Source organism: Cydia strobilella, chromosome 6 (assembly GCF_947568885.1).
Source record: "Cydia strobilella chromosome 6, ilCydStro3.1, whole genome shotgun sequence".
Classification (NCBI taxonomy): domain Eukaryota; kingdom Metazoa; phylum Arthropoda; class Insecta; order Lepidoptera; family Tortricidae; genus Cydia; species Cydia strobilella.
Genome location: NC_086046.1, coordinates 6,297,076 through 6,324,879, shown reverse-complemented (window position 1 = coordinate 6,324,879; position 27,804 = coordinate 6,297,076). Strand labels below are relative to the sequence as shown.

The 27,804-nt window shown below is 38.3% G+C and overlaps 3 protein-coding genes across 3 annotated transcripts in view; all 3 read left to right on the top strand.

Annotated features, from left to right (window-relative positions):
* Nucleotides 1-224: 224 nt before the first annotated feature.
* On the top strand, nt 225-10,596 carry LOC134742035 (E3 ubiquitin-protein ligase RNF10). Its single transcript, XM_063674958.1, has 11 exons — nt 225-592; nt 699-876; nt 1,950-2,141; nt 2,454-2,544; nt 2,720-2,941; nt 3,459-3,617; nt 4,215-4,689; nt 6,985-7,121; nt 7,618-7,732; nt 8,110-8,354; nt 9,944-10,596. Exons 1-11 carry the CDS (start codon nt 499-501, stop codon nt 10,160-10,162), a joined length of 2,127 nt encoding a protein of 708 aa, XP_063531028.1. The 5' UTR covers nt 225-498; the 3' UTR covers nt 10,163-10,596.
* Nucleotides 10,597-11,594: 998 nt separating this feature from the next.
* Nucleotides 11,595-13,401, top strand: LOC134742034 (kelch domain-containing protein 10 homolog). Its single transcript, XM_063674957.1, has 3 exons — nt 11,595-12,106; nt 12,273-12,484; nt 12,728-13,401. The coding sequence occupies exons 1-3, from the start codon at nt 11,780-11,782 to the stop codon at nt 13,377-13,379; spliced, it is 1,191 nt and encodes a 396-aa protein (XP_063531027.1). The 5' UTR covers nt 11,595-11,779; the 3' UTR covers nt 13,380-13,401.
* An 8,181-nt stretch (nt 13,402-21,582) lies between these two features.
* Nucleotides 21,583-27,804, top strand: part of LOC134742390 (adenosine receptor A2b) — a 106,899-nt gene continuing 100,677 nt past the window's right edge. Inside the window, exon 1 of the mRNA XM_063675511.1 lies at nt 21,583-22,283. Coding sequence (XP_063531581.1) covers nt 21,857-22,283 — 427 coding nt within the window. The 5' untranslated portion in view covers nt 21,583-21,856. The remainder of the gene's footprint in view (nt 22,284-27,804) is intronic.

Sequence of the window (27,804 nt, the reverse complement as noted above, 5' to 3'; positions counted from 1 at the left end):
TAAGCCGTAACACACTACCAACACAACAAAACCAAAACAAAAACTATTCTTCTAGTAATGTAGTCAATTGTATTACTTTTTAAATTTAAAAGAACATGTGTCAGTAAAATATACTAATATTAAGAATAAATAAAAGTTTTTATAGAAATAAATCTAGTGGTAGATTTGCGGAACTTTAAATATAATAATATATTTTAAGGAAGTGCGCAATCATACTAGACGGTCTCCTAATTTTTGTGTAGTCGCCATATTAGCGGCACGCGGTGAACCACAGTTTCTTATAATATTTTCGTCGGTGTCGACGAAAGGGAGTAGAATCTACTCCCTTTTTTGTGTAAAGAGTTTTGCAATAACCCATTACCGCTAGGTAAAGTGTATTTCTACAAAGGATTATTTTTTTTCCTTGTGTCGGATTATAAACATGGCTTTCTAAAATGTCGCCCTTTTACGTAAAATCGTCATCTCCTCGGGGAGCATCCCGCTCAGCTGTTTTTGTGGATGTTGGAAGAATCCAAAATGGACAAGAAATCTATCAATCGCTCATCTCAACTACAATCGAGGGCTTCGGCCGTCGATGGTAAAAAAAGTACGGGTGAGTACAAAAGATGAAGGTCACACAGGTTCTAATACGATGACGTTTTGTTGTTATGTTTTCTTATGTCATGTGTCGGGTGACTTGATTATTTGTTTGATCTCAGATTTGACGCACAAACCTTGGCCAAGAAACAACAAGAAACGCGAAGGTCCTGGAAGCGCTCCTAAAAATGAGCCTAATCGGAAGAATGTACCAGCGCAGAGGGGTCGGGGTCAAATTGACCGGAGACCTCGGGCTCGCGGGGCCCCCAACTACGCTTTGGGTGGAGCGGAGATCGCCAGGTAAATATTCAAACAATGATATGCAATATGCATGTTATAGATTGTAATGTAATACCTATATGCTGTGTAAAAGCTGCATTTTAGAGGTGCTTTGTTTGATAACGGTACTTTGTTATTGCATATTGTCATCGAATTTACATAAGTGACGTTATTAGTCAAAAAGTGCTTGGTTTTACACAACCATTTCTTATTGCATCATTTTCAGTCCCTCATCAGATCAGTCTTTCAGAGCTTGAGATCCTCACATACTTCACTGAGTAGTGTCCGAGAGTTGAATATATAATAAGGCTTGGATATTATAATTGTGCTAGATATCTGACATAAACGGTTCACTTATTTATCGTCGAAAATTGTATTGCCGATGCCGATTATCAGTTCCCAACCAGCTTTTCACATAATTTCATTTCGCGGAATGGTCATGTGCCAACTTATTATTAATGTTATTTGTAATGCAGGCAGGCAGTTTAAACAACTGATAATGCCTGTATCCAGAGTCATAAACCGAGTTTTCAGTCACAACACAACTTGTCAAAAGATTTTGTTTTACTTCCCGACCTCACAGTTACCAACTGTATGTTTGGTCTGTGTTTTATAAAGTCACTTTTCAAAATGCCACATTTCGGGTAGTAAAATGGTTTAGTACGCGTAATATTCATTTCGCTGTTTAATGTTTACCAAATATTTTATTAAGCAGTTTCGTTTGGTAACTATGTAAAAAGATACGCAAAATTATTAAAAAGTCGATTCTGGCTTTCTGGATTCTCATGTATGAAAAGGGAACTGTTACACTGATGAAACGTTATTCGTTTAATAGTTGTTTGGCCTAGTGAAACATTTGACAAATGATAAGTATCCTAAAAGTTGTGAATCATTATAATAATCTGCTTTAAAATAATTCTGCCAAATGAAACGTTGTCATACAAAAATTTGGCAATAGTTGTCAAAGTAAATCATCGTGGAAATATTGGTTGGCAAGTGAAATTCGGCTATAAGAAGTTCGGCGAAAAGGCAGGATACCGACATAAACATTATTGTAGCTTTAATTTTTAAATGTATCGCATTTGTTGATACAGGTTAGGAGATGATGAAGACCCTGAAATAGGGTCCGTGTATGCACCAGGAAGCAAGAAGCAAAACTGGAACCATTTGCTGAACTTCATGTATACTCCCCGCGGGGGTACAGACAGAAGAGATCCAGTGCCGCGTCGGCAGGGTGTCCAGAGAACTGCACAACGGCATAGTCATGATCTATATCTGCGTGCTTAGTAAGTTACACTATTTTATTACATTTTTGATGTAAACCTAAATGAGTGAATAAACTTTTTTTGTCACTGCTTTATGGTTACGGTCTTCTAAAATCTAAATCCTATTTTTTTAATTTTATTTTAGGCCTTTCCATTTATTGGCCTTCTACTAAGCATGTTAGTAGAACATGGTAAAACAGTTGTTCTAACAACAGTTTGCTACTTTTTCCCCTGATGTTACAGAATAATAACAAGAAATAGTTGATCCACCCAAATACTTGAGTCCCCCAAATATATCAATACATTCTTATTTTAATATAAATGTTTTTCTAGTTGCCAGTTCGTGGTGAAAGAAGATGGTGACTACAGGGCTAACATACTGGATCCTGATGTGCCTATCAAGTGGGAGCAAATTGAAGAAATTGTAAGCATTTTTCTATACCTCATTGTCCTTGAAAGACCTGATACAAAGTATGGTTAATTAAAAGTTAACTAATTGTGGCAGTGAACGTATTAAGCCATAGGCAGAAAGTACAAAAATGTAGCATTTAATAAGTCATGCTTCTATGCCATTTATCTTTATTTATTTATTTTTACAGGTGGTTAGAAGCACCGGGAGCACCGAGTGCCCTATCTGCCTGGGAGCTCCAGTGGCGGGCCGCACCGGTCTCTGTGGCCACGTCTACTGCTGGCCCTGCGTCATGCATTATGCTGAGACTCATGACAAGCAACCACCACCATGTCCAGTCTGTCATGCTCCTCTTCAGGTCAAAGATATGAAGCCAACGAGGGTCGTGCAATGGGAATCACCTGCAGAGGAGGTAGTAATACTTTTATTAGTTATACAATTTTCAGGCCTTGATTTTTGAGGTAAATATAATACCATAAAAATTCAGTTTTCTTTTTAATATTATACAATTACCTATTATTTTAAATCCCTAATAAAAATGGTAAATATTTTTTTTAAGATCAGGCCATGGGTTGGCTTGGTTTGTTTGTAGTTTTAAGATTTGGCACCTTAAGTTGTGCTTATTACATAATATGTATTTGACTGTGGAATCATTTTTACTCTTTGATTAGTGATTACATTATTTTACTATGATCTCATCAACACAATATCAGGTACCAAGTTTCAATGCCAAGTAGCACAACACAAAATGAACCCAACTAGTCTTAACACTTAGGTTGAGTGACTTAAGAATTGAGAGATTACAAACACCTTTTTTTCAACCTCACTTTGGGCTACTTAAACAAAAGTATCTTCATCCATTGATATTCCTAATTTCACTTATGTCCAACTGTTAATATCTATTACATAATGTCTAATGTCCCTTCTAGATAAGCATGCGTCTGGTGCGGCGTCTGCGGGGCTCCACGGTGGTTGAGGTGGCGCCGCCACGCGGGCTGGCGCGGGATACGGCGGCAGAAGCAGTGTTGCCACTTGATTGTATCAATGATGCACCATATGCCAAGTTCTTAGCTGCTAATAAACAACAGGTAAAAAAAATAACCTTTTATACTTGTCATATTTTGCTGTCAATTTTAAACACATGTCACTTGGACTGTACAGTCCAGTTTTGTTGTGATCTTCTAAAAAAAACCGGCCAAGTGCGAGTCGGACTCGCGCACGAAGGGTTCCGTACCATTGCGCAAAAAACGGCAAAAAAAATCACGTTTGTTGTATGGGAGCCCTACTTAAATATTTATTTTATTCTGTTTTTAGTATTTGTTGTTATAGCAGAAATACATCTGTGAAAATTTCAACAGTCTAGCTATCACGGTTCATCAGATACAGCCTGGTGACAGACGGACAGACAGACAGATGGCCGGACAGTGGAGTCTTAGTATTAGGGTCCCTTTTTTTACCCTTTGGGTACGGAACCCTAAAAATTAGCTGGTGTAGCCAGTTCTTTATTTTCTCATTTAGATTTTGACAAAGTTGAAATGTAGTGTGCTATTCACACACAATTTTCAGTTGATGAATTTGAAACAATCAAATCAGTTGTCAAAATTGTAAACTAAGAAATATTTATTGCAGCAAAGAAAATTTGCCAGTGCGGAATTTGTATTTTCAATACTAAATTAAAATTTTAGGTGCATGACATATTGAAGAGGGAAAGGAAAGAAATAGAAAACCAAATATTAGCAGAGATAGATACAACTGAAATTGTATTCATGGAACAAGCATTAGAGTTGCTAAGGGTGAAAGAGGAGTCAATTAATTTACAATGTGATGTCACTAAAATAAAAGAAGAGGTCTTAGACGAAGCTCCAACAGTATACGAGAAACAAGAACTTAATCAAAACAGGGTGGATTGGTTTGATGTGACTGAAGAAGGTGCTGCTTGTATAGATATTATACAAGAACAAATGCAGCATTTAGAAGTAACTGATGTTGGGTCCAGCTTAAATCCAGATGCACCTGAGTTCAATATAGATAATGTAAATGAAAATCAAACTGAAGAGTTCCCGTTGATTGATTGCACTGAGGCTACTGAAGAGTCCAAAGATACCTCTCTAACTGATGCTGATAAGCAGAATCAAGCTAAATACTTCTACTTTTATCAAGGTAAGTAAACTTATACCTTACAATTTTTTCAATGATTATTTACAATGAATTTATGTGCAACTGTATGGAGGAAATTTATCTATAATGCTTATTTTCTGTTTGGTATGTGTATTTATTGTCTGGTTTTTTAACTTAAAAAGTAATGCTTATTTAATCTCCTCATTTAATAAACGCCACTATGACACAAACATTTATTATTTGCTTAACTCAGTAGTCGATAGTTTATTGTAATATAAAATCTATAGTACAGATGTTGATGGCTAAGCAGTGTGCAACAGATTTGTGCTATGCTCAGTTAGTTGAAAATTAAAACTATGAAGTCCATTCCCTAACTATATATCATTGGAAAACCCAATTATTTCACGGTTAGTGTTGTGGATTTAAGCTTTGAGGCGTAAACTACAAGACTTGAGTCGCGACTGCTGAGCCTTGAAGCCTCGAACCTTAAAGCCTCGGAACCTTAATGACTCGAACTAAGAGTTCGTGTTGCTGCTTACGAGCAAAGAAACCTCGACTCTTTTGGCCTCAAGCTTTAAAGCCTCCTAAGCTTTGAAGGTTTAAGTCTGTAAGGTTTTTAGCAGTAAAGGCTTGGAGCAAAAAGTAAAAGCTTTTAACAAATAAGATCAACCTATGCTATAGGGTAGGGTTTGTGAAATAGGGAAAAACAGAAAAAGATAATTATGACTTATCGCGTTTTTAGAGTTCCGTATAGTCAACTAGGAACCCTTATAGTTTCGCCATGTCTGTCCGTTCGTCTGTCTGTCAGTCCGCGGGTTGGCTCAGTGACTAGTACTAGAAAGTTGAAACTTGGTATGAATAGGTAATAAATATAGACATCCGCAAGAGAACAAAGATAACAGATGCCCTGCAGTTTAGTCTGAAACAAAAGTGGAGGTGGGCAGGTCATGTAGCAAGATATCAGGATCAAAGGTGGACAAATCTTGTAACAAAATGGCCAGGCCCAGCTGGAAAGAGAAGAGCGGGAAGGCAAAGAAAAAGATGGGCAGATGACATTGTACAGGCTGCGGGAAAAAAATGGATGGATGTTGCCACCGACAAAGAGAGGTGGAGACAGATGGAGGAGGCTTATACCCTTGGGGACCACTAATGTGGGATAAAGCTAAATAATAATAATAATAATGAATAGGTAATAGGTATGTGTTGTGAAATGTGAACACGCTGACAAAGAGTGCTCGAGCAAAAACAAAAAAAAAACTTTTTTTAAATACTTTTATTTTTATTTCTTATGACTCACTCATATAGGACGGAACGGAACGGGAAAATTTTAAAATATAGTTTCATAGAAAATGTATCTGGATGTACATACGCAACGGAATCACGGTTCTAAATGGTCCACCCTGTATACGTTGCAGGCAGTAAATGCGTTAACTGATGTTAAGTTACTCTTCCGATATAGATAGGATCTTTAAAAATAAAGATTTTCTCTAAATCACATTTGACACTACATACATGCTAACCGCACTGACACTTCTATGTCACAACTATGTGCAAGCATTAATTGTCTCTATAGTTTAAACTGTGTCACTAGTTATTTATTAATAATTAATTAGGTAAGTACTAACTTTCGACTATTTCATTATTTTCCACTGTTTTTTGTTGACGTGATCAGGTCCTGGCAGAAAATCAGTGCTTTTCCTAATGGGTGAAGCGTAATACTGAGCCAGAACCTTTTTGTTTTGCTGCGACGCACACAGGATTTTTATTTGTATAAAACAGTATTTTTATGTATTTTTTCCTTTTTCTCTACATATTATGTAAAAATCGGTGTGACTTATTTGTTGTTGTAATTTTTATTTATTTTCTGGATTGTTCTGTGTACCTATGTCATTTCTGTATTTGAATATTTTGTGTGTATTGTGGCAAACAAATAAACAGTTTATCTATCTATCTATCTATCCATAGGTATATTATAATATTCGTAAATTCTCTACACAAAAATAATTTCCGCAATGAGAGCTCAACGTATGAGCCCTAAGCTTGACACAAGCTTTTAAGGTTCGGGGGCTTGAGCTTAAGTTAAAAAGCTAGAGTTCCCTATGAGGCCCGAGTCTTAAAGACTTCATTTTGACAAGTCATAAAAAGTTGTTAAGGTTCTAAACCGCTTTGTGAGCAAACCTTTAACGCTCTAGCTTTCAAAGCTTGAGCCTTAAAGGTTCGCGAGTCGTTAAGGTTCAAAAGTCTTAAAGACTAGTCTTTTAACAACACTATTCACGGTTCATGAGCCACCCGAGTTAGTAGTAAGGTTGTTTTGTAAAATATTTGTTATGTTGACAGCTGCCGACGGCCAACAAGTGTTCCTGAACAGTCTGAACGTGCGGATGCTCAACGCGGCGTGGGGTGCGCTAGCGGCCGCCCCGACAACCATCGTCGGTCGCGTTCTGCATCGCGAAACATTATCACTTGTTGAACAGGTAAGACAACAATGAGATAAGAAATTAAACAAAATGGAATTAAAAGCAAACAAAAACAACACTGTGGCAACACAAGTTTTCTTAGAGTTTTGAATGATTCACGGTTAGTTTCACTAGACTTATATTGATCGGGATATAGACCGTGATTACCTTTTGTATTATTTAACTTTATTTGGTAATCACGGTCTATATCCCGGTCAATATAAGTCTAGTGACAAGTTTTCTTGTCGCACCAATGAAATTCTTACCATAGAAATAATTATTCTTGTAAATAGTTATTAAATAACCCTTCGCGTATAAAAATCTTCGGCAGGAATTTTCACATTTTCTATTTGATTTTTTATTAATTGACAAGTGTTTTCATTTCAACAATAAATAAGTATATGGGACCTTTAAATTAACAAAATATATTTAAAAACGATTTACAGAGGTTTTATGATATAATAATATTAAGAAATAATCCTTCATGAAATTGATTTTGCTTTCTTTCTCTCAGACCAGAAAGCATATGCCGTACGCTGCCCACTTGCCACTCAATTGCTCTTTTGACATAGTGGAAATAGATCTTAATCCACCTTATGTCACTGAAGCTGCAATCCAAAACTTCTCAGGTATGTTTCAGTTCTTTATTGATTATTTATTATGTATTTATCGATGTTTCATTTTCTCAAACACTCGTTTTTGCCACAAAAACTTCTATGTCTGATTATAAATCAAAAACAAGTTTTTTATGAGTACTGTAGCTAACACATTTTGGGTTCACTTTCTCTTCGGTCCATATTAAATCTAAGAACGAACTACCGCAAGTCCTTCTATACTGTCATAATTTCGACCGAGTCGGCCGCGGCATACAGTGGATATGTATAAAACAAGAGAGGTAACCCGCGGGCACAGTTTCGAGCTCGCCGCCCGGACCACGTGACTAATTTGTGCCGTTCATGTGTATGCGAGGCGAGGAAAGCAATTGACCTATTGTTGAATGTTACAGAAGAGCTAGACCGTCGCGCCCGTCTGCGCGCGCGCCAGGCGCGGGAGGAGCGGCGCCGCGAGCGAGCCTGGCGCCGCGTCGCCGAGGGCCCGCCGCGCCCCGACCTGTCGTCCTCGGAGCACTTCCCTCCGCCCCTCGGCAGCCCGCCCGCCGCCCCCGTGCTGGTGCCGCCGCCGCCGCCGTCGGACCCCACTCCTTCGCCGAGCGGCGGACCGTCCTCCAACTCGGGTTTATCATTTGCTAAGGTATATTTCTCATTTTATAAATCGGAAATCTATTGCAAAATAGTATTGTCGGACAAGATTTATAATAATGACATATGATTAAATAAATTGATAATCTAACAAAATATGGAACGGCATTAGCGTTATCTATTAATATCTTTTATCTTAGGCCGCAACATCTATTTTACAAGCTTTTATTTAACTTGCAGTCGGGTACATTGCAAGTTAAATAAAAGTTAAATGTAAGTAAATATGTATGTAGTTATGTAACTATGTTTGTAAGGGTCAAATCTTGCAAGTCAAGTTACATTTGACCCACTTCCTGGTTTCCGATGAAGCTGAAAATCTGCATACATATGTAAGACGGGTGACAATGCAATATTATGGTACCATCAGGCTGATCTGATGATGGAGGCAGGAGGTGGCCATAGGAACTCTGTGATCAAACAATGCAACCTAATTGTGTTTGGGGTTTTTAGAACTGTCTTGATGAGTATTAGTTGCCTGTGTTAAGAAAAGTACAGTCAGCGATAAAAGCTTGTACCCAAAATGAAATTTTTGCCAAACTTATTATTATGAGACAGCGTATTGTCGTACTTTTCATGAATAAATAAAAATTAAAGCTTAATGCACACATACGGCGTGAGCGGGCCTAAGCGGGCGTGTGTGTCCAAACGGGCCCGCGCCGCAGTGTGAATGCTCGGCGGCGGGTCCTACCTAAACTAAAATGGACCTTAATAACATATAGACTACGTAGGACCCCCCGTCGAGCATTCACACTGCGCCGCGGGCCCGCTTGGTCACACTCACGCCCGCACACGACCGCTCCTGCCGTGTGTGTTCATTAAGCTTCAAAAAATAAAGTATTCATTTACTCAGTATTATGTAGAATTGATCCCTCACGTCTAATGAATCATCCTGTTTATTGTACTACTCATAAATAGTATTTTGTACAATCGTGATATAATAGAGCTTTTCAGTCGAGTACCGTGTTAAGGCCACAAAGCTTGCTGAGTGGCCTAATGAAGGTACGAGATTGAAAAGCTTGATTATATCAGTATTGTATACAATAATTTTTCTACTATAAAACCTAAATAATTAAAGAAAATTAGGTAAGTATCTCAGTAGTACAAAAGACATCAACGCGTGCATAATATATGGATAGGTATTACTCACGAAATGTCGCGCGTTGGTGTCTTTACCACTGGACCGCGGCGCCACGTGATTGGTCAAATTCATTATAGTTGACTAAACCGTTTCGCAATGAATATAATAGTTGAGTTAGGAGCCCATACATGAAGTTTGGTATACGAAATCTTAATGCAACCATTATAGTCGACGAGTAAAAAAAATAGATATAGATATTTGCGTCATTTCGTAATAACTAAATAAACTATAGATACGTCATATTCGTAGCATAACTGCTTCATTTCGTAATAACTAAGTAAACTATAGTTTATCACGAATATATATAACGACTTACGACTTTGAATATGACGTATCTATATACGTCATATTCGTAGCATAACTGCTTCATTTCGTAATAACTAAATAAACATTGTATAATTTACCAATAATACCATATTTATAATTTCCGTTATATTTTTCAGATGGCAGGCACCTCCGGTACGTGGCGAGTACGCCGCGTGTCAACGCCTCCGCCGGCGCCGCCTCCGGAGGAGGAGGGCTCCGCCCCCCGCGCGCTGGTGCTGAGCGACGCCATCGAGGCCGCCCTGCAGTCCAACATCGTGGCTCCGTCCTCTGGGAAGAAAAACAAGAAGTCTAAACATAAAATTTTGTTTGCCACCGGTATGCACCGTGCTGCATAGATTATATTATTCACTTACGAAATGACATGCTTAATATTGTAACCTATAAAAGAAAAACAGAACAATTATTAGCTGTTTCTTGATGACCAATGAAGAAGGGTATTGGTGAGCATTTTACGCTTTTTTTTGTCAAGTAAATGAGTAAGTTTAATTTTTGCTTCAAAAATAAATAACGATTTTGTTAGATCGGTAATAAATTGTGTTATAATGTTTGCAGTTTTTTTTATTGTTTAGCTCGCTAAAACGACATGAACTAAAGGCTTATGTTATGCTACAAATTAACTAAAAGTTAACAAAGCTATTTTCCTGACGAATTAGTGAACTGGAATTTTAACAAAGTTACGTAGTGATATTGATGTTTACATTATATTTGTACTTTTATTCAAAAAACGTACATGTATCGTGACGTCTATTGAAATAAAAATGTGACTACATATTCTATTGTTCAATTTTATTTAAAATTATCTGAAAGAACGCTGCTTGAAAGCAGAGGGCCTATCGCGAAAATCGAAAGTTCATTACTTACCCTCTTGCTTGTCTTCTGCTCTTGCATGTTCGAGTATAGTTCGTGGTCCTCTCAGTCTAGTTATTATTCTGAGCAATTCTGAGCTCTCAGTTGACTGCAATGTGTCAAAAATCGTTTGCGATATCGCTTTTTCGCTCTTACTTATGGGTGTGTCGCACAATGACCTTAGTGCGTTGCGATGGTGTGTTACGGCCTAAAAATATAGTTGGTCAAACCAAATTGGCAGTAAATAAGAACAAAAAAAAAACTATACTCATCCTTTTCTTTTGGGTGCTATAGTTGGTCAAGCAAATCTTGTCAGTAGAAAAAGGCGGCGATGTAGGGGCGAAGGGTTATCGTCCTATAGAAAATTTGAATCTCGCGCCTTTTTCTACTGACAAGATTTGCTTGACCAACTATAGTACTAGTGTAAGATAAAGATAGTATGATTCTCTTTGTCTATGTTTGGAATAAAACAGTCCTTTGACAAACTATATAGGGCCCTCTACACTCGTGCGCGAATCGCGGCGCGAAGCCGCGTAGTCTGGAGCGAGCTTATAATATAATTTGTAAAAAATCGCTTCAGACTACGCGGCGCGAAGCCGCTAACGCGAGTGTGGAGTCGATTTCGCTGATTAGCGGACTAGACTCCAGCGTTCGCGTGGAGGGAGATTACGAGCAAAACGCAGTAAGTTAAGGGCCCTCCACACTCATGCGCGAATCACGGCGCCAAGCCGCGATTCGCGCATGAGTGTAGAGGCCCTATAGAAATATAATTATGTCTTATTGCGCTATTTTAATTAATGTTGTAGTAAAGTTGATTTCCAAGTAGGTGCTTTATTAAGTTATATTAAGAGCTAAATTTGAAACCGTTTTGATGAAATGCTTCTGCAACATTTTTGAAGATATCAACTCCTTTTCATATGTCATGTTCACATTTTGTGAAATCGGAATTTTCATTATTGCTGTTATAATATCCAAAACCTATCCGATAAAATATTGTGATTTGACGATTATATGTAGATTGAATTAGTTAAATCTACTAATTCTTTACTATATTCGATATTTCTATACGCCAAAATAGCCATCTACATGCTGTTACGGTCGGCGAAATGACTTCATCGAGAAGGGACTTTGTTTTCAAACCTTTTAAGGTTATTGAAGTAAAGTTTCGTAGTGCAGAGTGTCCCAGACCCCGAAGTGGACATAGAATAGCATGTGATGACGTAAATATCTACTGTTTTGGCGGTTATAACCCTTCACTGCCTCGAACAAGTATACAGAGAGAAAATCCGACTTGGACACCGGAGCGACCGCTTTTTAAAGAGCTCTGGAGTTATTCGATAGCAACTCGCAGATGGACGGAACATGAAGTCGTGGAGAATATGCCAGAAGAGTTAGCATCTAATGCTATGTGTATGAATGGCCGATACTTGATGGTTTGTATCATAGCTAAAATTATTACTATCATATGTGAAAACTCTCACTTTGTTGGTTGGCCAATAAGGATAGTTTTTACTTGCGTCTTGATGCCAGATCATGAGACCTTATATTCTACTGACAAGGTGCCAGGTTTTGACTGAAAGCAACATATGTTTTTTTTAGATATTTGGAGGGACTGGTGCACCATTTGGCAACAAGTGTAGTAATGATGTGATTGCGTGGAAGGCGAGTCCCGGTGATGCTAAGCTGCTAGTGCTTGAAGCGACAGGTTCAAAGCCACCGGGACAATATGGGCAGGCCATATTATGTCATGATGGATATTTCTATACTATTGGCGGCACCAATGGCTTTGCTTACAATAGTGATATATACAGGTAAATAGTGTTAATCAAGCTATTTTTTGCCTTTAACTGTTTTCAACTAGTTATTTAATTTATCATCCTTACTACTATTATAGTGTATTTTTGCCACCTAAATCCCACAATTGGCATAGGCACTAGTTTTACGAAAGTGGCTGCCATCTGACCATCCAAAATTCCAAATCAGAGGGGAAATTAGTCCTTATTGGGACTAGTCAGGTTTTCTCTAGACTTAATTTATATTACTTTGCTTTTCAGGTTAGATCTCCGAACATTGGTCTGGGAGTCAGTGTTTGTAGGCACCGGAGGTGAAGAAGAGCCTATAGGAAGGTACAGACATGAAGTTGCTAGAGTTGATGACAAATTATACATAATAGGGGGAGGGACAGGTGAATGGGCCTTTGAACTAATGGAGATACCAGTGTTTGACCTCCAAAGTAGAACTTGGTCTATGTTAACACCAAAAGCTGATGATACCCAGGGCGTTGCTGTGGCCCCTTTGCCACGAAAATGCCACAGTGCTGTCCAGATAGACACACCAACTGGTGTTCAAGTATTTGTAGCAGGAGGCTCTGATGGAAATTCTGTGTTCGAAGATATATGGAGACTTAATTTGTCGGAAATGCAATGGTATAAAATGCATAAGACTGTGTTACCAAACCCTCTATATTTTCATTCGTCTACAGTAACTTCACAGGGTTGCATGTATGTATTTGGAGGTATTGAGCCTAAAGAGGAAGCTGCTAGTAGAAATAATATTTTGTATAAAGTTTGGCTTTGTATACCAAAATTGAGTGAGATTTGTTGGGAGGCTATGTTACATTTATATCCCACTCTAGATTCAATGCCTAGGGCGAGGCTACTAGACATGGGGATACCTGTGCACCTGGTGGATAGGTTATGTCCATAATATTAAATTATTTAGCATCCTTCGACACAGCATTTTAATTTTAACTGGAAAACTGAAGTTATGTTAATTAGGCCATGTCTGTCAGACTGTCTATATAGGGATAAGTTCGCCTCGGTTGTGTTTAATTCTCTTTGTAACTGTGTTTCTCGTATTTGTTTTTCTATGTACAATAATAAAGAATATAAATATACATATATACATGCACTGTGACAAAATGTAAGATGTATGACATTGCCTACCGCCAACGTCGAAAAGTGAAAAACGGTATCTGCCTCTCTGTTGGTCGAATGCAAGAGCGATGGAGAGGCAGATAAAGATTTTCGATTTTTTGATGATGGCGGTAGGACTTTAGTTTTATGACGACTGCTAAACAACCTTTTTTTGGTAAACACAATAAATGAAAATAGGTCACTTTATAATATAAAAACCCCTTGACTCCCTTGATTGTTTTGTATAAGAAAACACCCATTTTATTTTGCAAATGGCCATAGCATTTAAAAGTTTAAAATTTTACTATTATTAACATATTCATTTATAATGGAATTTCCTTTCAATTCTGGCGACTTCTCGGCGGTTGATGAATATGTTAATGATAAATTAATATTGTATTTATGTGTGTTTTCCTATCATAATAAAATAATAATAATGCTTTTTTATTTACGTTAAATATGAGTTGAACTCAAAGTAAGGCTTATCTCATGCGAACTTAATGCTAGATTATTACAGAGAATATATTTTGATGATACCTCAAGGTGTATCATGTTTAAAATGTACCCATGCGTAACGATAATAATATTCCAGAAATATATCATTTTTGGTACTTAACTACCTACCTACTGAAATGTCTTTTTCATCCACCTCCAATTTTCCCTCCGCGATGTTCTATTATTGTGCGCTATAATTTAAGGTCAGTCCAGACGAGATGATCAAATCTGTCGATCGAGGAAAAAAATTGGCGTCAATCTCATCTAGCGTCTACACGTAGGTACACAATTTGTAGCTTTCCATTAGAGAAGGGTCTAATGTTTCATCTGCAGTAAGAATGTTTCTATCAGAATTTCTGTTGGAATTTCAGATGGAAACGTCCTTATTGCACTTGAAGCATAAAAGGAAGGGCCCTTTTGTAAATGAATGATGGAAAGCCACATTTAATCACCAAATTTCGATTTATGGTGAGATTTGATTCGAGGTGCTCGAGCACTCGAAATAAAATAAAAAACCGGCCAAGTGCGAGTCGGACTCGCCCACCGAGGGTTCCGTACAAAAATAACTTTTTTTATTTTATTCATTATTTAAAAATTAATAGATTTTAGATTTTTCCCTGTATGTGTACCTAGTGTAAGACGATATTACTTGCCAAATAAGGTCAACGGGAAGTAGGTACCCTATAAATTTTGATTCCCTTGAGTGTCGAAATATACGTTTTTTGCGGCATAAACAGCCGTATCTTTTTTTTTTCGTTAACTTAGAAGTTTGATTTTTTCACAGCTTCAGGGGGCTGTAGACCTGAGTATATGGTTTTAATTTCAACTCGATACTTCAACGCATTCCCGAGATAAAGGGTCTTGACAGACAGGCAGTCGGACGGACGGACAACTATGTGATCCATAAGGGTTCCGTTTTTTCCTTTTGAGGTACGGAGCCCTAAAAATGGCCCTAAACGCGCATACTAGCGTCGAAAATTGACATTCTTGCGTCCGCATCTCCATTTATATCGGTCAAATTGAATCAAGTGGAATCGGCGTTAATTTTTTTTGACAGTGAATTTTTCCACTTTTATATTATTCTCAAATATTATAGGCCTATCGCTATATTGTGCTATATCAGCTATAAATTTAGCTAGGTATGGTCTGAGTTTGTCTGCGATTGGGTGGTCGTGTAAGAAATAGCAGAATGACCCATGGTCGTCGGGACAGGTCACATCGCTCGTAACTAGAGACACGTTGGCTCTGCGAGAGAAGAAACTAATGTAATGTATGTAACCTCTTGAGTAATGCACACGTTAGTACAGTCGCACACGTTTTGGACCCGGGTATGTCCTTAAACTACGTCCAAAAGAGAGGTATGGGCACTGTGAATGACATCTCGCTTTGTGTGGTAGGGCACAGGACAGCGGATGTCATTCCAGATCTAGAGCAGAGCCCAACTGGGGAGGTACCTCCACCTTACAGAAAACCGCAGCCAAATAACACTAGACCCTACTAATAGTGTTGTGTTCCTGCCGGGGAGTAAGGTTGCCAGAGCTCGAGGGAGAGGAGTGTTAGGGTCGGCAACGCGCATGTAACTCCTCAGGAGTTGCAGGCGTACATAGGCTACGGAGACTGCTTAACATCAGGCGGGCCGTATGCTTGTTTGCCACCGACGTAGTATAAAAAAAAAAAAAGTCGCCATCAGATATATCGGAGCTGCCGAGTGCTCAAAAACGACCACGCACTCTAACGTGAGTCAGGATGGCGGGTTGTACCTAAAGAACCGGACAAGTGCGAGTCGGACTCGCCCACCGAGGGTTCCGTGCTTTTTAGTATTTGTTGTTGTAGCGGCAACAGAAATACATCATCTGTGAAAATTTTAACTGTCTAGCATCACGGTTCCTGAGATACAGCCTGGTGACAGACAGACGGACAGCGGAGTCTTAGTAATAGGGTCCCGTTTTTACCCTTTGGGTACGGAACCCTAATAAAAATAAACAAAAAGCACATCATATTTTTGTACTTAATATATCCCTTGACAATAGACGCGTGTTCAGATATTTGTGAGCGCCTTAGCAGCTCCGATATATCTGATGGCGACTGTACTAGAAAACACAGCGCGGAACGGTCCCCGACGAGGCGGATTGAGATGGCCTGGCCTGGCGCTGGTCTGGTTTAGTAATGCCATAGAGTAACTTATACTAGAGCGGTACTGTCATAGTAAATTTTGTAACCCCAGTAAATTCACTGCCATCTGTCGACACACTTTAAAACTAAAAATAAATATTTATAAAAATACGATAAAATGTATTTAAATATGGATAAATGATTTTTTTATTTGCATTAATTATTTTTATATGATTTTGACCCATGGTCGATCACTGGTATGCGTTAAAATTATAAATAACAAACGAAACAGTCAACGCCCTCTATACGAGTGTAGGCCAAAACTAGTGGCGCCATCTGATCGAGAATCAAATTTTCTTTATTTTCGAGGCACGTTTTTTCCTTAGACTGTATCCATCTATTACGGAGTTATATCTATCTTTGGTAATGCCTTGGTATTGCATCATAACAATGATACTACATATGTATTTCCTGTCATATTATTCACATTCGTCTTTTCTGTACAAAAGGTAGAATATTGGCCATAGGAACAAATGCCCACAATTTTAATTCTCCCGAAATACTATTTTTAATTATTATTTTTATTTTATACCTTAATCGGAATACGATTTTTTATGCTTTTTAGGGTTCCGTACCCAAAGGGTAAAAACGGGATCCTATTACTAAGACTCCACTGTCCGTCTGTCTGTCACCAGGCTGTATCTCATGAACCGTGATATATAGCTAGACAGTTGAAATTTTCACAGATGATGTATTTCTGTTGCCGCTATAACAACAAATACTAAAAAGTACGGAACCCTCGGTGCGTGAGTTCGACTCGCACTTGGCCGGTTTTTTTAGACCCCGTGCTCATCTGTATGCGTACGGCGTCGAGACCCATCAAGCATCGTTGTCGACGTCAAATCAAATGACGGTCGCGGGGTCTGCGCTGCGCCGACCTTAAAAATGATCAAAAAAGATGAGGGACTGTCAGGTTATCAGTTACTGGAACATTGGATAACTGCGGTGCTTTTGCCGTCGTAGGTAGATACATCTTTTTCGGTGTTCTATATATAGGTAAATGTTCAAAGCACATGTACGGCGCTACCTACAAATTGGAATTCTGGCCAGTCTCTTTCGATCTTAATATGCTTTTACGTGGCCGCGCTTTGTCGCAGAGTGATAATAATTGTAGATATTAGTGTCTATTTAAATCTATCTACGTAAAAGGTGGTGTTGTGTTTGTCTGCTTTTTAGTTAAGTATTTTTTTTCTGGCAGATTATTTTACGCAGAATAGTACTTGGCGTCGAAACGTTCTTTCGTGACAATTTGTACCTAAGTAGGTATAGTAGATTGTGTCACAAGGAAGCAAAATGACATATTTACGGCAAGGGCGTACAATTGAATCCTGAGCGTAGAGCGTGATTCAAGTGTTAACGCCCAAGGTGAAAATAATTTTGCTACCATGTGACACATGCTGCTTTTCACATCATGACATCACCTATGAGGAAATTACATACATATATTAGGTTTCAAAACATTATTATTTTAAGCAAAGATCGATCGATCGACGGACAAAGTGCTAAAAATATGTATACATGACCTTAGTATAGGTACATACTTCTGGCACTTTGTCCGTATCGATATTCTCAGACGTGACTGTACTGACAAATTAAAAGTACCTACAGCTCATAATTATGTACCTAATATCTTTTCAAAGACAGGAGCAAACACCTAAAATGAAACAATGAAAATCAAGTAGATACATTATTTTTGTACATTTTTCTGGTAACAAATTAGCTCTTACCCCTTTGAACCAAATCTTCGGAAGAACACTATGAAGACTGATATCACTTATATTTATTATTATAAAGTTATTGATTTAAACTAAGTATTTAAATATAAACTTTTTAAATTGCATAGACAAGTAAAATAAAATTATTAAACTAATGTTTTTTTACGTTTCCTTGTAAATATTACGCGATTTAATTAATTTACTTAATTTAAATATGCTATTAATTAATTTAAAATACGTTAATTACATTGATTGTTTACAATTACAACAAAATATTATTTAAGTTAGAAAAATTGTATGCACGTAATCGATTATAAAGAAATTGTAATCGATTATATGCATACTAATTTCATATGTATTTGTGTCAATATTTCATACTGGCAACAAAATGTCCTTGAACAGAAAAGTGCCACTTTGATCCCTCCTAGCAGGGAAGAAAAGTTCCCTTTTCGAATAGGTGATGTGAAAAGGTCTTTAGTTTTAAATTAAGGTTAGGACACACGACGACACCTGACACTAGACACTCAGTGTATACATCGACTGTCTATGTGTGTCCGCTGCCGCGACACTTAGTTGCAGATGTAGGGGCGATGTCGCTCAGTGTCTGTGTCGCAGCCGTGGAGACAGGGCGTGCGTAGTGTCTGACACAAGTGTCGCGAATTTCGAACCTGCGCGAAATTTTTAGCTAGAGCAATATGATGTCACGCGCGTAGACTGCAGAGGAAATAAAATCTTTGATTTTATATTATGAGGCGCTGCCAGAACTATGGCAAATATCGAACCCCGATTATTAAAATCGGATAACAAAGACAGCAGCGATAGAAAGTTTGGCAGAACAATTTAATATTACTGCAATAGAAAACTGCACAATTTGCGAACTCAATTTAATAATGAATTATGAAAACTAAAAAAAAGATGAGCGGACAAGGTGCAAATGAAAATTATGTAAGCACGTGGGAGTATTTCTCAAGTTTAATTTATTTAATTAAATGCTCCCAGCTGTGCTCTTCTTTTAATCCAATCTTTACCATGGATCTATCTCTTTTTACGACGAGGCATTTTAATTGAAACACATATCGCGGCGGCAGCACGTCGATTCATGCCGAGGGAATGTACGACACTGAGTGTAGCATCGATTCGTGTAGACAGCATTGACACTTGAACCGCGACATTAGATATTTACACCAATGTCGACACAAAAAATTGCTTACCATGTCGACGCAAACGACACAAGTGTCGACATTTGTGTTTAGTGTCAGTGTCGTCGTGTGTCCTGACCTTTAGTTTGAAATTGATGCATCAATGTGCTAGCTGCTACATCATACCGCATTTGCATGGATTTAGTGCGTTCGTGCGGGGAAGCCTAAGCGGTGGCTGGGTCTTTCTCAAAAACTGCACCTCAATAAAAAAAAATCGTTTCTACTCAGAATAATCACCTGCTGACAACATGAAGCTCGACCTGCAAATAGAGTCTGATGTGTGGAAAGGGAAGAGTCATGGAATGTAAGGGAGCCCATGCCCATACATTCTATCTACTCTTCTCTTTCCGCACAGACTATTCAGATTCACATTCAGATATTTATTGGTGAAATTTTGTATTTTACATGCATTTTACAATTTAAATAATAAATTAAATAATTTATTTATTTATCTATTTTATTTTATTCAGGTAAACACATAATATACAACTTAATTAAAAAAGTACCGTTAAACCAGTAAGGTTTGTCTCGGTACACCATCCGCAGTAGATTTTATACAATAAAATATATACAACAACATAAGAAAGTTCATAACATGCTCAATTTAATACAAATTCATGAATTTTTAACCTTTTCGACGCCGTGTCAAACACAAAAGCAGTCATCCAGACGCCACGTCACCGAAGTGTCAAAACTGAAATTGAACTTTATGCACATGCATGTAGGTCTATGTTGCTCAGTGGTCTATGACCGATTAAACGGTCTTTGGCGTTGAACTTATGGTGCGTATATATCGGTCATTGGCGTCCAAAAGGTTAAGCATTTAGGTGTCTGGTACCTGATTATTTTGTGTGGTCGGGTTAGCCACTCCTATTGACAAATGCGTCTATATTATAACATGCCAGTTCTATTAAGTGTTTTAATTTTTTTATCAAATGTTGTATCGCTTGATTCTATGATTTCGGCAGGGAGCGAGTTATACAACTTTGCCCCAACAACAGCAAGCGACTTCTAGATTTTGCTAGTTTAAATGGTGGGACGACTAGACGGGGTATCCGTCGGGTGCTCCTGTCTCTTGTATTAGCGGAGATATACTTAGTTGTCTAAATTAGCCCTTATATTATACTTGCACGCAGTGAGGACATAGGACACACTTGGAAGCGTAAGTATTTTTAAGTCTCTGTATAGTTCTTTCGCGGGATGGCCGTGACACTTTTCTGCTATAATCCTCACGGCGCGCTTTTGCATTCTAGAAGCTCTGTCACGATCAGCTGCCAGGCCCTACAGGTCTACACTGCTGAATTTCTATGAACTAAACTGAATTTACACAATTGACCTTTAAAATCTTTGGAAATTTCGGGACTTTTTTGGTTTTTATGTACCTACAGTGTTGGCCGAACGTTAATTGCAATTAACCATTAACCAGTACAAATTGAACTGTAAACAGTAACGGACGGTTACAGTTTACGTTTCAATTTGTACTGGTTTTTGCAATTAACGTTCGGTCAACACTGCCTACAGAGTCTAAAATCTAAAAAAACAGGACGTACGAGTCTGACTCGCGCACGAAGGGTTCCGTACAATTATGCAAAAAACGGCATCACGTTTGTTGTATGGGAGCCCCACTTAAATATTTATTTTCTTCTGTTTTTAGTATTTGTTGTTATAGAAGAAATACATCATCTGTGAAAATTCCAACTGTCTAGCTATCACGGTTCATGAGATACAACCTGGTGAGAGACAGACGGACAGACAGACAGACAGACGGACAGTGGAGTCTTAGTAATAGGGTCCCGTTTTACCCTTTAGGTACGGAACCCTAATACATACCTCGGCCACATACTCGACGAGTGGCATGGGAAATAGCGAGGGAAGTACTTAGGCAGAAACGTATTATAGTGTGGCCGCGCTACTCGTCATCGGCCGCCATACTGCCCTGCACACTTCCCTCACTAATACTTCCCATATCACTCGTCGAGTGTGTGGCCGAATTAGGTATAAAAACTACGATCTAAATACTGTCGTTTTAATAGCAAGTCCGATTGCGGAGCGGTGTGACATGACATGAATCATGATACGGGTAGGTATTAGGTAAAAGGCTGACGATAAAATTTAAATCATAGATATAATCCCTAATATATCCATAGGTAAGGTCTTATTTTATTAAATTTATTTCAAAGTCGAGATTAACGACTTTATTGCAGAATTGTTAAGTTTTAAGGAAATTATGAACTTTCCGCTTGTAAAGAGCTATCGAGAAAATAGGACGGCCTGAAATTATAGAATCTACCAATATCTTTCATTCTTTACATTTCATTTCGTTGTCTATTTCTAAAATAATAATGGCCCTTTTCTAAAACAATGTTCCTATAACATTCGTAAGCAACATCCACGGTTGCAATGGCAACAAGTGATCTCGGGCGTGCGTGCGTCCCGGCGGGCGCGTGTTCGCGCTTGCCAGCTGCCGCAGTGGCAGGAAGACACGCGGGCGGGACACGCGCTCCGCGGTTCGTGATCCACGACAACCGCACGATAAGTCGGCGAAAGTTTACGATAAAAATATACATTCCACTATTTAAACCTATTATGAAACTACATTCGTGAGTAAAGAGTTCAGTGTAGTTTTTAAAGTTGCGACTTGTTTCGCAAGCAGTGAAATTATGGGTTAAAGCCAAAAAGTTGACGGTATGGCTGAAGCGGTGACAGAGTTTCCTGAAGCGACAACCGCAGCGCCGGGGCACCGGTCTCCTACCCCGGAGCTGTACGCAGCCTACACGACTTTAGAGATCCTGGTAGCTTTAGTGGCGATAATCGGCAATGCTATGGTGATACATGTGTTTAGAAGGGACAGGAGATTGAGACGTCGCACGAACTATTACATAGTTTCTTTGGCAGTGGCGGATTTATTAGTGGGCCTGTTGGGGATCCCTTTCGCGATCCTAGCCTCCGTGGGGCTTCCACGGAACCTCCATGCCTGCCTCTTCACGGTGTCGCTACTAGTGATGCTTTGCACCATCAGCATCTTCTGCCTGGTAGCTGTATCAGTGGACCGGTACTGGGCCATCCTCCACCCCATGTGCTACTCGCGGAACGTGCGCACCAAAACAGCTATAAGTGAGTACCTTAGATTAGGAATTATCTTGGTTTATCTTTGTTTTCGAAATGAAGTACCTATCTTTTAAGCATTCTATGACGGGTTATGGGTTACGAGGATATGGAAAAATGTATCGGGATGACAGATGTTACGAAGTTACGTGATCCAAGGGGGGGCGCCAAAATGGGCAAAAGGCAGCAGCAGGGAAACTTTTGTCAGTAGTCAGGGGGCGCAAATTTGGTGACTGCTCCGGGCGCCATATCCTCTAGCTACGCCCCTGTTCAAACCTCGATAACATTTTATTTTTACATAATATATGCAAACTGAATGGTGTATATAATATTAAGTGTTCCGGACGTTTGTATTTTAGTTTTTATTTTATTTTAGGTAGTTCCATTTCAAAACTTTGACGATAAAAAGGAAAAACCACTTCACCCCGTAGTCCCTCGTAATTGGGGTGAGATGGGTTTTCATACAAAGGTGATTTTGGAAGATTGTTGGATCGTTTTTTTTTATTATGAGTATTACTATAGCTCCATTTTAAATTGGAATACATTATTTTTGTAGCAGTAGCCCTAAAAACCCATCTCACCCCCCTTTCATACTTTCTCTCCCCATTCATAACCCAACTCTCCCCGCGAACCCTACTCACCCATTCTACGGTACTTACCTAACGAATAGTCATTAGAATACAATACTGTCCAATTCCATAAAGATTTACTTTATTATTCAGCGTGTGATTTGTAACAAAAGTGACCCATTTGTTAAATCAAATGTTAAAAACATTTAAATATATGCCATAGGCGGTCATGACTTGGAAATCAAATATTCTTTTGGATACTATACATGATGGCATGTATTACGATAAAATATAAACGGGACGCATAGGTACCTATGTAAATACGTGTAGGTATCTTCATGTCATATAAGGCTTTTTGATTTGGAATAATTGGCCTTATTTGGAACAATAGTTTCAAACAATCCCCATGACAATGTATTACTTAGGAAATAAATTATTATATTTATTAATTATATCATTAGCGTGGAATGATCATGACGATCGTTAAAAACTATCCTATGTCTATCCCCAGGCCTCAAGCTTTCTCTATATTAAATGTCATCTAAATGTAAGTACAGCGATTTAAGGGTAAAAAGGTAATAGACAGACAGTTACTTTTGCATTTATAATACTTACTTTTTGCCCGCGACTTCGTCTGCGTGGAGTTAGTCACGTGGTAGCTTATTTTTTATCCAATCTGCTTTTTATAGATTCCCCATACAAACTTCCACCCCCTTAAAGGATGACTTCCGACATAAAAACTACCCTATGTCCTACTACTACTCAAACTATCTATACCAAATTTCAACTAAATCGGTTCAGCGGTTTAAGCGTGAAGAGGTAACAGACAGACAGACAGACACACTTTTGCATTTATAATATTAGTATGGATTAGTAGGGATATTATAACTATCTATGCTTATCTTTTGTTTGCAGTTGGCTGTACATCAATTAATTTTGATACACAGAAATTGCTTTGGTAGTTATCTATTAGGGTTCCGTACCCAAAGGGTAAAAACGGGACCCTATTACCAAGACTCCACTGTCCGTCTGTCTGTCTGTCACCAGGCTGTATCTCATGAACCGTGATAGCTAGACCGTTGAAATTAGACCGCAGGTGATGTATTTCTGTTGCCGCTATAACAACAAATACTAAAATCCGGCCAATTGCGAGTCGGACTCGCGTTCCAAGGGTTCCGTACATTACACAATTTAAACAATGTCAACTTAATTGGTCCAGTAGTTTCGGAGAAAATAGGCTGTGACAGACAGATAGACAGACGCACGAGTGATCCTATAAGGGTTCCGTTTTTTCCTTTTGAGGTACGGAACCCTAAAAGTACGGAACCCTCGGTGGGCGAGCTCGACTCGCACTTGTTTGCTTACTTCTGCTTCATACCAATTTACTGCTCATACTCGTAATTTTATTGATAATGTATGCATTCATCGCAAACATAAAATGATACAATAGATAGAACTAAGGCGGGTCAGCTAAGGATGTATCGTCCTTGTACCAAGCTGCCAACGCACAAGCAATTTGATTAAATCTAATCGACGCTGGTTACTGACGTACAGCAATCTGTTCATGAATTAGATTAACATTACTAGTGATATGACTACGATCGAACATATCTATATGGATTGTGGTTTTCCAATTGAAACAACCGCAATGTCCACTTGTAGGTATTACAAATTAAATGCATACATATAGGTATATGTGATGGGATAGAGATATTGATTACGATTCGTGCAGTAATAGTTATTTGTTATACAAGGGTGCAAAGTTGTATTTTACCCGCGAGTGTGGAATTGAAACACGAGAAGTAAAATACATTTGCACCCGTGTGTAACACAAAACTTTTCACCTCACTATAGCGAGGAAAGTGCAACATCCACAGGCGTTAGATCATCTTCATCACTGGAATCACTCTTTTTTTTACGATATTATTAGAGAAAACTCTGGAAGTTGTGTATTTTTACGTGAGTCGGAGTCGGTGAGAACTTTTAAAGTAAAATTTTTGTTGACACTTGACAATGTTGACATTTCTGACGATGCGTTTTGAAATTACATCGACTCTCCTTGTGCGTTCAGTCAATGCAACATTATTATTAAAAAAACAAATATTGTTTATGGAATTTTATGGTTTATGACTTAAAATCATGAAATAAAGTTTATTAAATTCTCAAACCATTTATTTAATCATTATTAATATCGAACGAACCATTATTATGAGCGTTTTACGTTTTGTTATCTGTCAAAAGCTACTTAAACACGTCATCCAAAGTCAAATTACTTTCCCCACTAGTGGATAAAATGCGTTTTCCCCGCTTGTTTTAAAGGATAAAAGACGGCTTTCCGAGCTAGTGAGAGGGAAAAATACATTACATTAATTAATGAAGCATAATAATATATAGGTAAGCGTATATAGGTAGGTAATCAATATTTGGGAATTTTTAAAACTAGAACTTTAGCACTGCAAGTTCGCCTCTTCATTTTGCTAACTTACTACTAAGTCATAATATTGTGGTAATCTAATAAAATAGGTATACGTAGGTTTGTGGGAGTAGTCCCGCAAACGTGCTATATTTATCTACCACCTATCTATCTCTAATTCTGGAATTACGCTATACAAACCTCAATGGCGAAGATTGCTGGCCGGTTTGGTGACTATTCGAATACACTATGTAATCTATGACAGCACCAGCCTTACAACGTCAGTGCCACCGAGAGTCGGAACCAAAGAACATAAAATCACTACGTGTCGGAACAATTAGGTAATGGAAAAGAACACGATCTTGTAATCCTTGTACGTTGAATAAGTAGTAAATGTTGGTGTAAGGCACCCTTAACATGATTTCAGTGAGTGAAGGCCAGTCCAGACGGGAACAATTTTTCGCCAATCTGATTAAATAGTCTGAACAAATCAGGTGGTGTGGACGCAAACGAACAATTTGGTTCACCGATTTCGAGCGCCGTTTATTACCACCGATATTATCGATAAAATGGAGGTGCGGAAGCAAGAATACCAATTTGTGACCGATTTATGGCGATTAAATATCACCACAAATCTAAAATTGGTGATTAAATTGGAAATTGACGGTCGATATGATCATGTTTTGCCATACCCTTCCAGGGTCCATTATGTACCTATGTAACATACTGGTATGCAAATAAAGATCTCTATCTCTATCCCGTCTGGTTGGACTGGCCTTAATAGTAAATATTTGTGTAACACACCCTTAACACGATTTCAGTGAGTGAGTGGTTATTTCAGTGTTGTGTGGTTTATGTGAATAGCCGAAAGATTTTACTGCACCGTAAGTATTTTGTGATTTTTACCTTTCTGGTGTACCCATAGATATTCATATAATCATTATTTTTAAAATTTTAATTACGTATATCTAAGCATGTAGGTCGATTCTCAGACTAAATAACCAATTTTTATAAACAATATCTTTGAAGAGCCGTTATTAACATCGCTTAGGTCGAGCACGAGGCGAGGCCGTTGTGCGAGGCAGCGGAGCAAGAGGTGCACTTGGACATTATCTACTTTATTTTTCTAGCCATGCTCTGCACGGCTCACGTAGATGGGCATAGAGGAGTGCGGTGTGTCTTTTGTTTAAACACAAAACAGTGAGAAATGCGTGCAATTAAATGGATGTAAGTAAGCAATTTGTAAAGTCTGTTATGTGATATTTATACTTCGCATTCATAGCTCCGCTCTCATCCGTCTAAACCAAAAGCATTTTTCTACCCATTCTCGCTCCGCTAATCGCACATAGTTGTACTGCTTCGCTACCTACGCATCTTCGGTCCGATCAGCTTCATTACATTGGTATATAGAAACGTTTACAAGTTTCAAAATTTCACTAAGCATTTCAATCTGCCATTCTGTTCGCACTGACGGATGTTCAACTTCACCGAGGGCAGACGTGCGTTTTCAGTATGTGACCTCGAGGTTGAAAACTATGCGTAATCACTAATCAGAGATCACAATCTTTGAGTTACATCGCATTTATGATACGAAGATCATATGTGTCATCATATAGAGTGACAATGAGTCGTAATTATTACGGATAAGGACTAAGTTTATAGGGTTATAAAGTAGCCATAAAACTGCCGCTTTATGAACGGAAGTAACGAATATATTATCAATGTAATAATAAGCTACCGAGATATTCTTGCCACCGGCGAGGGCCCGGGGGGTCTAATGCGCAAGTAGAAACTAGGAAATTGTCTATTTGTTGCTCTATCGCTAGAGAAAAGTAAGTGTGTAGGAAAGATATTAGTGCATAGAAATATTCGTTGACAATATAAAAAAAAAAGTTATAAGAAATACATGTTTTTGCGTTTGCGTTGCGTTATTTAGCGCTCTTTATGAATAACTATTTATAAATATTTGTATAATTAATTAAATAAAAATAAAAACAACATTTTATGGAACAATCAGCTCGCCAGAGACTTAATTTGCCCCATTTCACCCGCAACATGAAGCAAATTGTAAGAGATTGCAATATATGCGCTTACTTGACACTTATTAGGAAGGCAGCTAAACACAGCTAGTATGGTATAGTATAATGTAAATATATTATACAATAAGTACACTAAAGTTTCTAACAATTATAGTTTAGTAATTATATGTTTTCAATATTTCGGAATGTTTGATTTGCGCAGATTTTTCATTTCATGTTCATTTTAACTTGTATCTGACCACCCCGCCAAGACGAGCAAAGCGAAGCGCAAGGGCACTACCTTTTCTCGAAGCGCTTGGTCGTTTTTTTGAACCCTCATAACTTGGGTTTGATAAACAAAATTCTCGGGATATGATGCCAATAGTAGACTTATTAAGCATACAAATTTTCATTTGCATAGCTCTTATACTTTAGATTTTATTCATATGTAAAAAACCCCGATTTCGTCACTCACTCACTCATCAAAACCTTTAGTACTTCCTGGAGTCCTAGGAAGCTGAAATTTGGTA

Excerpts from the sequence above, each read along its gene's own strand:
- LOC134742035 (XM_063674958.1), top strand. The coding sequence starts at position 499 with ATGTTGGAAGAATCCAAAATGGACAAGAAATCTATCAATCGCTCATCT. Across the intron at positions 2,942-3,458 it reads GGGAATCACCTGCAGAGGAG|ATAAGCATGCGTCTGGTGCG; the intron begins GTAGTAATACTT and ends TGTCCCTTCTAG. Across the intron at positions 8,355-9,943 it reads CGGGTTTATCATTTGCTAAG|ATGGCAGGCACCTCCGGTAC; the intron begins GTATATTTCTCA and ends TATATTTTTCAG.
- LOC134742034 (XM_063674957.1), top strand. The coding sequence starts at position 11,780 with ATGACTTCATCGAGAAGGGACTTTGTTTTCAAACCTTTTAAGGTTATT. Across the intron at positions 12,107-12,272 it reads TGAATGGCCGATACTTGATG|ATATTTGGAGGGACTGGTGC; the intron begins GTTTGTATCATA and ends TGTTTTTTTTAG. Across the intron at positions 12,485-12,727 it reads TACAATAGTGATATATACAG|GTTAGATCTCCGAACATTGG; the intron begins GTAAATAGTGTT and ends TTTGCTTTTCAG.